Raw genomic sequence first — 12408 nt, forward strand, 5'->3', positions numbered from 1 at the left:
ACATGTTTGGTTTATTTTATAAAGGTTAAAGAAAAGATCAGCCAATGAACACCTTCAGTCGTGTCATGTCAAACCTGTATGAGTTTCATTCTTCTTCAGAACACATTACACAGTATATCTGAACTTTACCTTTAACAAGACTCACACAGTCAGTCTGTTACCTGGAATGAAGCGATTTGGACACAGGTGTGTTTGTGTAAAGCTGACATAACATCTGTCAGTCAAACACACTGATCATACACTGTAAGCAGTTTCCTCATATCTCATATTAATACCAACCCTGTGACCCTGACCATGTAAAACCTTCTCCTGACTCTAATCTTCAACCACACCTAGCGTTTTCAACACATTACAACACACTTCAGCTCAACAACCTGTGTGTGTGTTACTGAAATATGAGGTAGATTGTCATGCATGCCATAACGGGGAGTGGAATCCCAGCATGCCGCACGCCAACACTCTGAACGAAGGAGAATCAAGAGTGTCTGCCAGTGAAACTTATTGTGACTTAACGGTATCTGTGTCACTTACTGTCAAATCTGCCTCCTCGATTGCTTTTGTACAAGGAGCTCCACCGAAACCATGTAAAACCATGGTATACCACGGTTAATTCTGAGATCACTGGGCTTTACATCAGACCAGAGATGTTCAGAATGTGAATGGCATGTTAAAGGAGGAGTTCCTTTCAGAAGTGAGTTTTTCATCATGTCCGTGTCAGAGGACGTCATGAATGTGGTTCATCTTCACTAACTCGTTCAGTCTCGGTGTTGCTTGGCAACATGAAGTTTTGATGCTCTGGCTTCTTAATGAACTTTTCATTGGTTCACCGTCATTAATACTAAAAGAAATAGGCACCGCTTTAGATTACAGTCCGCAGTGTACCGCATAATCAAACACAATTTACAGCGTAACTTAATGTAACAATGAAGTTCCTCTACAGCACATATTTCTAGGTAAAGGGGAACAATGTGTAAAGTTTGGAAGAGAAATCAGCCCCCACCATTTCTGTCGACGTTTGCATTCGCACTTATAATACGTTTGTCTGAACGACCGAAGCGTTCAAAGTTACCAGCCCCTTCAAAGTTAATGCCCAATGCGCCAGATGGCCAGTCCGCCCCTGGTTTGGAAATAAATAAAAAAAGTTAACTAAATGGTAACTATTTTAATATAACGTGGTTTGCATGACCTGCTCTGTAATCTTAGTGTGAACATATACACAGGGTTCTTATTTTATTATCATAGCAAACATTAAATAAGAGGAAATGATGTGTTCAGTTTTTTGCACAAAAACAAATGAAGCATGCAGACTATCTGTCAACTGTAAATTTGACTTTTGACTATAGGATTCATATTTATTTGATTGATTTTAGGATTGTTGGTTACAAATCCTTGCTTTTAATTAAGAGTTATTATTATGAGTTTTAATTTGTAAAATGTGCAATATCATTGTTGATCTTTTGAGACTATAATCAAATATTTCAAGAGCGGTAAATATTTTTTTATTTTCCTTACTCTTACGCCTTTATTCCCCAAACCTTACATATAGTTCCCCTTTACCTACAGATATATACTATAGAGGTACATTATTGTTACAATAAGTTACACTGTACTGCGGTGCATTGCGGGCCGTAATCTAAAGCGGTGCCAAAACATACATGTTAAAAGATAACACACAAATGTGGAGTTGTTTCAACCTACAGTCCTTCAACCTACGGTGCTTCACAATACCATAGATTAGAAGAACCTTTGGTGGAACCAAAATATATATGACCTTTTAGGCACATCTATGTTTAAGGTCGGGTAAGATCATATAATGATCATCATACAACATCACACTCATGTTGTTGTGCTGAACGTCGACCCAGACCACACTTGTGCTGTGACCACATTGAGATCTTCATTAATATTGACTTGACAAATCTCTTCTTAAACTCGCATGACATTTCAGACTCTTTTTCTCACGAGAAAAATCTGAGATGCAGATGAGACTCCATTTATGCTGGTTTCGTAATTAAGATTTTAAAGAGATAATGGGAGTAAAAGATAAACAGTAATTAAACAGTCAGTGCTGGCATGAATGTAGTCGTGATTAAATAACACACACCGCGTGGGTCTGAGGTGAATTACAGAAGTCTGAGCATGATGTTCTCTCAGGAGGAGCAGGGTGGATCTGAGCCGAATGAACGACAGACAGCCGTGAGTCAGTGAGACACATGTGAACGTCACAGGATGAGAACGATGAGGTCATGACACACATAAGACGCATACAGCAACTTCCCCTAATCGCACAACACTGCTGAAACATGTTCAGTGATGTCACTTCCAGCTCTTGTGATTAAACACGTCAAGACAAGTCCTTTGAGTCGCCATTCAAAACGAAACCAGAAAATGAACTAACACAAAACGTTTACTAGACATCACCTCCCTTAAATCAAGCGGCAATCATTTACTTATTTTCATCATTAAGTACATTAAAAATCTGTTCTGAAAATGAGGTCCTTATCTTATTAATACCTTTCATTTAAAAGTGACTCAATACACTTTCTAGCTGTATAAATAGTTCATTTCTTAAAGGGACAGTTCACCCCAAAATGAAAATGCTGTCATCATTTAGAACTTACCTTCCGTTTGCTCCAAACGCGTTAAAGTGTCTTTGTTCTGCCGAACATAAAGGAAGATAACTGTAAGAATGTCAGTAACCAAACAGATCTCATCTAATATATACGGGGGGTGACATTCTTACAAATATCTTCCTTTGTGTTCAGCAGAACAAAGACATACATACATGTTCATTTTCTCCCCTTTTACGCATCTGTCATACTAAGAGAATAATGAACCCTTCAAGCTGTCGGTCATTAAAATGGCACATTTATTGCTGGAGATGTTACTGTATGTACACGACAACACTGAATAACTACAGGACGAGAGAAAACAACAGATGATGGATGATGAAACGATAACAGCAAATCTAAATGAAGAACTTAAACTTGAAAACACAACCACACAACAATCATGCACGCATACATGTAAATAAAAGATTTATGACACACACATCGGACGGAAATGATGTCTTTAACTAGTAAAACAAAGCAACAAACATTTGAAATTCTTTTTGTCGTATCAATTGTTTTTGAGAGATTTGCCTCTCAGATAAAGTCTGATGTGTTTTCTTTTTAAGAGACAAGCGCACGGTGGTGATTCTGCAGTGTTTGTCATGAGAGGATTGAAAAGACCACAGTTGATATACGATTCACACATGACACAGATTTAACACTCAAACAGTTATTTCTCTTGGTTTGATTTTTAAATATTACACAGTTTGCAGATTTCTCTTTGTGCTGCATTTAACTTTGACTATTTTCTAATTTAAGTTTATCTCCACTAGATTGAAAGTCAGAAGCTAAACTATGACCATCAAACAACCTCGGTGCAAGACAGACGATTGACGTTTGCAATAAAATCGCATTTTGAGAACACTCATCGATCCATAGACTGAAGTGTGATGGTTTTGAATGGGGTGATGGTGTAACCGATGAGCAGAAGCGTCCTAGAACGGCTCTCTTTATTGAAATCACACTCAAGTGACAAAAAGAAAACGTATTTCTCCAAAAACTCAGAGGACACAAAGCACGACGAGCTCCGGTACAAACCGCAGATGTGACGCTCACAAAAATGAGCAGCGGTGTCTGGAATAATCTTTATCTCACAATCTGAGGAGCACTGAAGAGTTCACACTGCCCACGGCTCGATGGAAAACTGTCGCTTACACAGTTTAGTTTTGCATTTGACTTAAAAAACAAAACAAACCAGTTAATAAAAGCAATAACAAGTATGTACATTATGAACAACCGAGAGGAAACATCATCATCATCATTCCACTGTAATCATAGGAATTACAACAACGTGATGAGCACAAGAGAAGTATTCAAACATCTTTAGCACTGGCAAAATACAACTTCAGATGTTTCAAAAAAGTGACCGAAAGGACAAAAACACCATCATGACCGAAGCGATGCTGAAGTACACATGTGCCACATCAGGATTGTGTTGGAATAATCTGCATCTGCAAATAATGCATAAAGATTCATGACACTTTGCATTTTGTTTTGAAAAAAAGAAAAGAAAAAACACACAGAAAGAAAAGGAGTGGCACGTTTAAGCCGTCATTATGAACCACCATCACTAAAAACAAGTCGAGTCAATTCGGTCACTGATGTTTCTTTACAAAAGTGATTATCATGAAAATGAGGATCTGATTGTTGGTCACATGATCACTGGCAGGTTAAAAAGTGTCCCGAACCCTCAGTTCATGATTCTATTTACAGAAAAACAATCAAAAATGACAATGAAACGATGAAAGAGGACGAGAGAATGATCATATAGCTTTGATTCCCGAGCCCCACCCCGACGTTTACAAAAGAAAAATGTTCCCAGAAATATAAACAGAATGTTTTTTTGTTTCGTTTTTTTGCTTTTGACCTTACTACATTTTCAATGTGACACGTTTCAACACGCAATGAATTCTTTTTTCGTCTCGTAACAAAGAAAAAAAGAATACAACGCATTTTCTAAACACAAAATAACAACAGCCTACATGTAAAAATATAACTTTTACATACACAATTTCAAAATAATGGTAAGTTTGCATTTGTTGCAATTACAATTTACAAATGTCCATGTTTGCCTTGTAGGTGCGGCGGTCGAGAGCGGACGACCCTTGGGTCCCGCGGAGGCATCGGTACGAAAGAGTCACGTGTCTCCTCGAAGGATGAGAGTTCTCCGCTTTACGGAAATAAAGAAATTCCACTTCACGTCCACACTCCTTTCCAAAAACTCCACGCCTCGCTTTATAGACTGTATATATTTATACATTTATATATATGTTTTTTTTTCGAATAGACATTTTTTTCCTCCCGTTGACTGGCTCGACAGAAACACTGCCCAGACGTGTGCGGCTGCTTTCTCTGTTTTTTTCTCCCCTTTTTCTTTTTGCAAAAGAAACCAGCACAGACATACAATAAAAATATCAAAACAAAAGGAAAATGAAACATTTGACACATATAACCACGCACGTGTGTACTGTGGACTACAGCGGCTCAACAACAAGCCAGTATTCTTAAAAGCCGATAGATATAATACAACGCTCAATAACAACAGTGACGGGCTGTGGGCAGGGGTTATGGGCGGGGCCACGAGGGGTGGACACACCTACTAATTACATATAGGCATACAGTACATTAAATACAGTTTATCCCAAAAATACTTTTTTTACCTTTTTACTTTTTTTTTAAATTCCAGGCCATAAAATACCTGTCTGCATAGACCTAAAGACTAACGTTTCCTACGCTTGCATTCTAGAAAGTTCTGATAATGAGTCGTGTGATGATATGAGCTCTAAAAGGCACATCGGTTGAAGTTTAGTTATGTGAAAATTGCATCTTCGGGCTCCTTGCGGGGTTAAACAGGAGAGATCTTCTGTGAGTCACACGTCTGCTCAAAAACAGTGACCATCGGGTCTACACGAGCAAAGTTTAGCTAACCGATAGACAGCGTTTGATGATTTGAGACCAAACCTGTTGTATCGTGGTGAAGAAACACACTGTAAATTTTCATTGTCGGGGTCTTGCTGGTTTCAAAACACTTTCTGTCTAATTTTCCCACTAACTTTTGAAAACAACACACATCATTATTGCAAAGATTTGAGCAACTTTGATCCCGTCCCGTTGTTGATTTAAAGCCCAAACTCAACGTGGGCCGCTAGAGAATGTGATAAATGTGTTGGTCCGTTCAGACGTCCCATGAGGCACAGCTACAGAAGTCCCACAGTGTGGACGAGATTGCCATTGAAATCAGAGGCCTGTTCTTACATCATCATGATATGTTTGAGAAATCCACTGCTGTCCGTATTGTGTTCGGGGAAACCGTCTTCTTTTTTCTTTTTTAGCAGGAGGAAGATACGGACGATGACTCCATGCGACTCTGCCAGTTTTCCATAATATACAGTAAATCCGTAGGGATGCTGTGATCCGATTAAGAAGAGGACAGTTGAAGTTGGACGATCAGATGGAAGTTTGATTGATTCTTTCGGACTGTCAGAAGAAGTGATTAGTCGCCATTTTGATGAACTCTGGCAGCTTTGACCTGGAACACCAAGAGAAAGACAAAAACCTTACAGTGTTTATGTAAATAATGTACACACATTTCAACATCCACATTATTTCAAATTGGCGACAAAACGAAGGTAAATTTACACGTTACACGGGGAGAAAAATCGTACAAATAAACTGTATAAATAAATGTTCTAAATACAGAATATGATTCCTTATTTTTTGTTGCATTTGCCTTTGAATATGTGTATTCCCTCTCACGTGTATAATAAAAAATCCATTTCCATACATAAAAAGTTTCAAATAAAGCGAAGCCCGGATTCACAGTTGCATGTCATAAAGTCATTAATGGCACATTTAAAATCATTCAAACACATTTGAAACCTTTGAACTCTCACATCCCTGATGCAATGTGAACTCTGCGCACATTCCCAATTTTACTGTTTTTATTGCGCGTAATTCAGAGGGTTTCGAAAGATTAAAGCAAACAAACAAACCGTAAATACCAAGATGATTTGAATAGTCAAAAACACGCTGCTCGGAGCTGTTGTGTACATGTGCCCTTTCATTTCGAGAGCTTTATTGACCCTATATATCAACGATCTCTGGTATTTTACAGCCAAAACCTGTGTACACACATTATAAACACTCACAGCCAATCTGTTGTTAAAATGCGCCTGTTGTTTAATCTGATCTGAACCATCAGGTCTTTAGTAATCATTATATACATCAAAATCTCCACTTGATGCATTACTTTGCCAAATCGTTCTCTTTTTTTGTGCCAAAATGTGTGTCAGAACACACTTGCGGGTAATATCTTTGGTCGTGTATAAATCCGAGTGAAAGCTGAATTTGAGTCTGGTTCGGTTCAATGGCACATGTACAACAGCAGATCAGTGTTAAGTGAAATATTCTGACCATTCTGGGGGTGTGGCTCTTTACATTTGTCCCATGGGATTGGACGTCTCGCCCATGCCGTGGTGGGCACCGGCCAATGAGAGAGGAGGGCCGTCCGACGACACTTTCTCCTCTTCTCGTCTCTTCAAACACGCCGCCTTTGGATTGAGGTTCCGCTCTGGAATGTGAAACACACGACACGTTTATCACTTTCACATGATGAGGGTGACACGTGATACAGCACCACCAGGAGGACGAGAAGTGTCATTACATCAAATATACACAAGAACGTATGCGGCTGAAATCAGGGCTCCTACACATTTTACATTACGTTTGCCACACTTTTCCAGACTCAAACATACAGACTTCCCAGAAACATTTTTCAGACCCTATTAAACATCTGAAAAAAGTTGTGCTTTTAATATCTTGCTAAATAGTCATTGGACTGTTGTAGCTATTCCTCATAGAAATGAATCAACACCAAACCAAGACATGTTCAATACACAACATATCTGGTGCAATATTAATAACTTGCCGAATTAAATAACTGTAAACCTTCATCCCACAGCAAGAGAAGGATTGGTGAAATAATGAATGAACATAAAAAGAGATTAAACTTCATTCACTTGGCTTCTTTCAAAATTTGACGACGTTTAATCTGGACCGTACGCAGGATTTTAGAAATACAGAGGTTTGTCCCAAACAAAAAAGTTACATATGTGCATTTTAGAACAACGAGTGTAAACAGAAACAATAGCTAAAACCATGTCTGTCTTTTATGTTTATCAGTGATGAGTAAACACATGGTCAATTGATATTTTTATACAAATATTGCCAAATTGAAATACAATCAATGTAAGTGCTATTCCTTTGACTTTTTGTGTAGCTACAGACATAGACATTAACTTACAAAAGTTGCAGACACAAAATTGTATACAAATAAAAAATGATAAATGATATAGAGAGAGAATTAAAGAAAAATAATTCATTGATGTGTTTGAAATATTTGAAATAATATTGATTTAATGGGCTAAACACAACATATAAAGGCAAGTGAGTCTAAGCCTCGTGGATTTAGATGAATTTATGAAGGTCTGGTCAAGTTTTTGTCTCGTTTCAGTATTTTTTAGTTTGCATTATTGGATATTACAATCGGCCATTTAGTCTTGATGGGAAAGCAAACCATAGACAGATCACCATAGACAGTCCACCATCAGATCTGGTCCAAACATGCTTCAAACTTCCTAAAAATACATTTGTTATCAGAAATTATTTAGAGGACCGAGTAGGGCGATAGCCTGGAAACTCATAATCATCTCCACGCTCGATTTTCTTTTTCCATACTAATCCAGACCTGGCAAAACAATCAATTAAAAATCCATACTTTTCCAAAATGCGTAGGAACCCTGAGAAATAAAAGAGGAGTGTGATACTGACCTCGGACCTGTTGTTCCAGACTCAGGATGACAGCGACGGCCTGATGCAGTATGAGCAGTTTGGTCTGTGGTTTGTCGCTCTTCAGGTGAAGTTGCACCATACGTCCCAGTTCTTTAAACGCTTCATTGATGTCACGCACACGCAGACGCTCGCGGGCGTTATTGGCCATCCTCCGCTCCTTCTCTCTCTCCAGCTTCTGCTCCGGAGTCAAATCCTCATCGTCAGCATTACTACGGTGTGTGTGTGTGAGGGAAAATAAAGAACAAAACATTTTGGGTAAATACACACACATATAATGTTTATAATCCACACCTACAAAACAAACTCAAACTCAATTTCTGTGAATATATTAAAAATAGTTTCCGCTTGTACGAAGCTAGTTTTAGTTTTAATGTTTTTTTTTGTTTACATTTGATTAAGATACTATAAAGCCTTAACAAAATGATAATACAATATTATAATTGTCTGAGATTTCTGTTTCCATGAATCCTTTAATGCTGATTTTAGTTTTAAAATAATGTAACGATTTGTTTCGAATGACATGAAATATTCAATAAAGAATCAATTTAAACATCGCAAACATAATGTCACACAGATTTCCTCTTCAAATTTGAATCCGAATGAGTCATTCCAGGTGTAAATCTATAAACTCTGTCGGAGGAGTTTATCCTGGGAATGTTGGAGAAGGTTTGGATGGATGTGGGATCCAGGTCATTCCCTACGCTCATGTGAGAGAAACAGCTGAAATCTGGCTCAACACCACAAGAGATGCTCAATAACCCAAATGTGTTTTGTTGTGATGTCAGCCTTTTGTTTGTGTAACTGCGTGTCCAGATGTGCACGTGTCTGTGTTTTGGGTTTGTCATCTCGGCGTTCAGCTGTCTCTCAGAACACATGTCACTTCATCAAAGTCCAGAAGGGTGTTTGAATGAAGCGAAGCTCACGGTACAGTTACCTAGATCTTGACCTCTCTAATGATTTCAGATCCTTGCTGTCCATGTCTTCTTTCTTGGAGTCCAGAGATTTACTGTCCTGATTCTCGTCTCCTTCATCTTCTGATTTAATCTCTGAGCTCACAGATGAAGTGCTGTGACCCTGCAGACCCGCCGACAGAGCTGCACATGAGAACAAACACACGTCACCCTGTCACTTGAACTTATTCATCATGTTAAATATACATGTTCATGCAGTCACTTCTATTCTAAGAAAAGAGAATGTGAATAAAAGTCCAGATATATGTTTTCTAATTTTGCAGATTGTTCAGTTGTTAAGATGGACGCACAGATACGTGATGAGAATAAACTAAATAAAAAGTTTGATTTGAGATATAGTTTGAGTAGAATGGAACTAAAGTCTCTCTCTCTCTCTCTCGTTCTCATTTACATTTATGCATTTGGCATAACTTGGCAACTTCTGAAACAACACACAACCAGATTAGCCACAGGGACGACAAAGTTAAAATACTTTACTGGTGTGATTGTGTTTACTGCCAGAAAACAAGTCATGACAATTAATAAATAACATCACAATGACACACAAACATTAAAGATGCTATTTAAGGATAAAATTAAAATGATTAAATATACAAATGGATTTTTTTATCAAATTAGTAGGACTGTCGAACGATTAATTGCATTCAGAATAAAAGTTTGTGTTTACATGGTATATATAGTACGTCTGTGGGGTGTGCATATACATTTTGTATTTATAAACACATACATTCATATATTTAGGGAAAACATAAAAGTTATAGTAATAAAGAACTAAACATTTAAATGATTGGTAGATGTATATAAATACTGTACATTGAAATATTTCATAAATATATATGCACACTGTAAATGTGTTTATAAATACAAAATGAATATGCACACCACACAGACATATATTATGTAAACACAAACTTTTATTCTGCATCGCGATTACTTTTGATTAAGTTTGACGCCCTACAACGTTTTGCAAAAAAATATCATGGAGTTTTCTTTTGGTCTGGATGACGGTGGCTTTCATGTGGTGGTCTGTTTCATGTACCATCATAATAGCTTAACAAAACACCCTTTTATAGAAACAGCAAAAACATCTTTATAAATGTGTTCCAGCAACTTTACAGATATATGAAGTAAAGTCACTTGAAAGTAAGTGAAAAAAGGGTGACGGTACTGTATAAATACTATATTTATTAGTATATGAAAAATGAAATTGAATTGAATATATAAATGAAATGTGAGAAATATAATGTCACTACACTACATCTGGTAGCATGAGCTCCAGCCAGAAACACATAGCTGTTAATTCTGGAAGATTTCCTCCTGGACGAACTGCACAAATAATAATTTCTGATCCACATGTCTGTTATTTATAATGTTCTTTTTCATATTTTATAGCGTTCAGCACCTCATTAACTGTTTGGCTGAGATCTCCAGAGAGAAACTGCTGCCAACATGTGAATGAGGAGACCGAGCGCCTCTTAAATGAGCTGAGATTTCATGCCTCACTTCCAGGGTCAGACACAATTTCCTTTTACATATTCAGCTTGAAAATACGCCGCTGGGTTTAATGGACTCATAACTGTTCACAGATTAGTCTGCGGGCCCGGCCAGCGCCGCCACGGTTTCATAAAAATAAAAATGGCGTCTGAACAAAAGCACACTTTCATGAAAACACAGTAATGTAATGTTAACTTTAACTGATTTGACAGAGTTTGTGGGAGTAAATTTTTTGAAAGAGCTGTTTGTAGACAATGAAATATTATTGAGCTGAGTGTACAATCACTACACAATCTATATTTACAATCAAATTTCTATGATTTTTTTCCTGTGAGCGCAGGAATCCTGTGATGTCGTATGTGCGACTGCGCTGTGTGTGGATGTTCTAAAATGGCTGGTTGCAGTGGAGGGGACGGCGGGGGGGTGTGTTTGGCATCATGCCCGTTCTGTGCCCACAATATGCCAGCCTGGAGTCTGTGTACGTGTGTGAGAGAGAGTGTGTGTGTGTGTGTGTGTGTGTGTGAGTCAGGCTCACCCCTGTATGGGTCGGACTGGAGGTCAGGGGAGGTGGCTGACTGCACAGGGAGTTGCGGTACTGGAACCTGACTGGACCCGATGGAGTGACCACTCCTCAAACCATCTTCACGATGACCACCCACCTGAGGAGAGAGACAGAGAGAAACAAAGAGAGAGAGAGAGAGATTATTTCAAAACTGTGTATTGTGAAGCTTGAGAAAACTAAAATGATGATCCAAAATGTTCCATCAGTTTTTGCACACACACACAATCTCTCATCATTCAGTCTGTTCTGCCACATCTGATCAACAGAGGGCGCTGTTCACCTGCACAACACACCAACATCAAGACTCCTCCATTTTAAAGCATCTCTCTCTCTCTCCCTCTCTCTCTCTCTCTCTCTCTCTCTCTCTCTCTCTGTTTGAAATACTTCTACAATGCACTCAACACATTAAAAGTGTCAAATTAGCATTTGTGTCGGAAATGATATCTGGATGTCATATTATGAGTTCCTAAGATATGTAAATATCAAAAGTATTTTGTTTGATTACCCATATATTCATTTTACATCATATTTAATATTATAATATTATGCTCAAATCATGTAAGCCAAAACTGTACATTTAAAAAAACTGTGATAATAGACATTTCATTTGGTTTTCTAATGTGGAAAAACTGAGATTTTCTGTGAAGTTGCTTTGAAACTATATTTATTGTGAAAACATAAACAAATAAAGAGAATGAAAATATAACACACATATGAATGAATATATGTTCAATAAAGTTAATAAAATGTTATACACCTATAAACATTTAAAAACAAATCAGCACCAGAACTGGAGTAAAATAATAAGATAGAAAGAAAAAATCAAGAGCGACACAACTTCTGCTCACACTGGAAGCTGCAATGCATGGTGGGATACAGCATCTCATGCAGCGTTCTCTGGCTCATGTGGTATTCCATG

General features: G+C 37.8%; 1 protein-coding gene across 1 annotated transcript in view; it reads right to left on the reverse strand.

The window, feature by feature from the left end:
- Positions 1 to 3544: 3544 nt before the first annotated feature.
- tcf4 (transcription factor 4) overlaps positions 3545 to 12408 on the reverse strand; it is a gene marked incomplete at its 5' end in the record, with an annotated part of 60167 nt that continues 51303 nt past the window's right edge. Inside the window, 5 exons of the mRNA XM_079487009.1 lie at positions 3545 to 6141; positions 7050 to 7182; positions 8442 to 8671; positions 9409 to 9556; positions 11463 to 11586. Coding sequence (XP_079343135.1) covers positions 6093 to 6141; positions 7050 to 7182; positions 8442 to 8671; positions 9409 to 9556; positions 11463 to 11586 — 684 coding nt within the window. The 3' untranslated portion in view covers positions 3545 to 6092. The remainder of the gene's footprint in view (positions 6142 to 7049; positions 7183 to 8441; positions 8672 to 9408; positions 9557 to 11462; positions 11587 to 12408) is intronic.

Source organism: Barbatula barbatula, assembly GCF_947034865.1.
Source record: "Barbatula barbatula genome assembly, chromosome: 22".
NCBI classification, from domain to species: domain Eukaryota; kingdom Metazoa; phylum Chordata; class Actinopteri; order Cypriniformes; family Nemacheilidae; genus Barbatula; species Barbatula barbatula.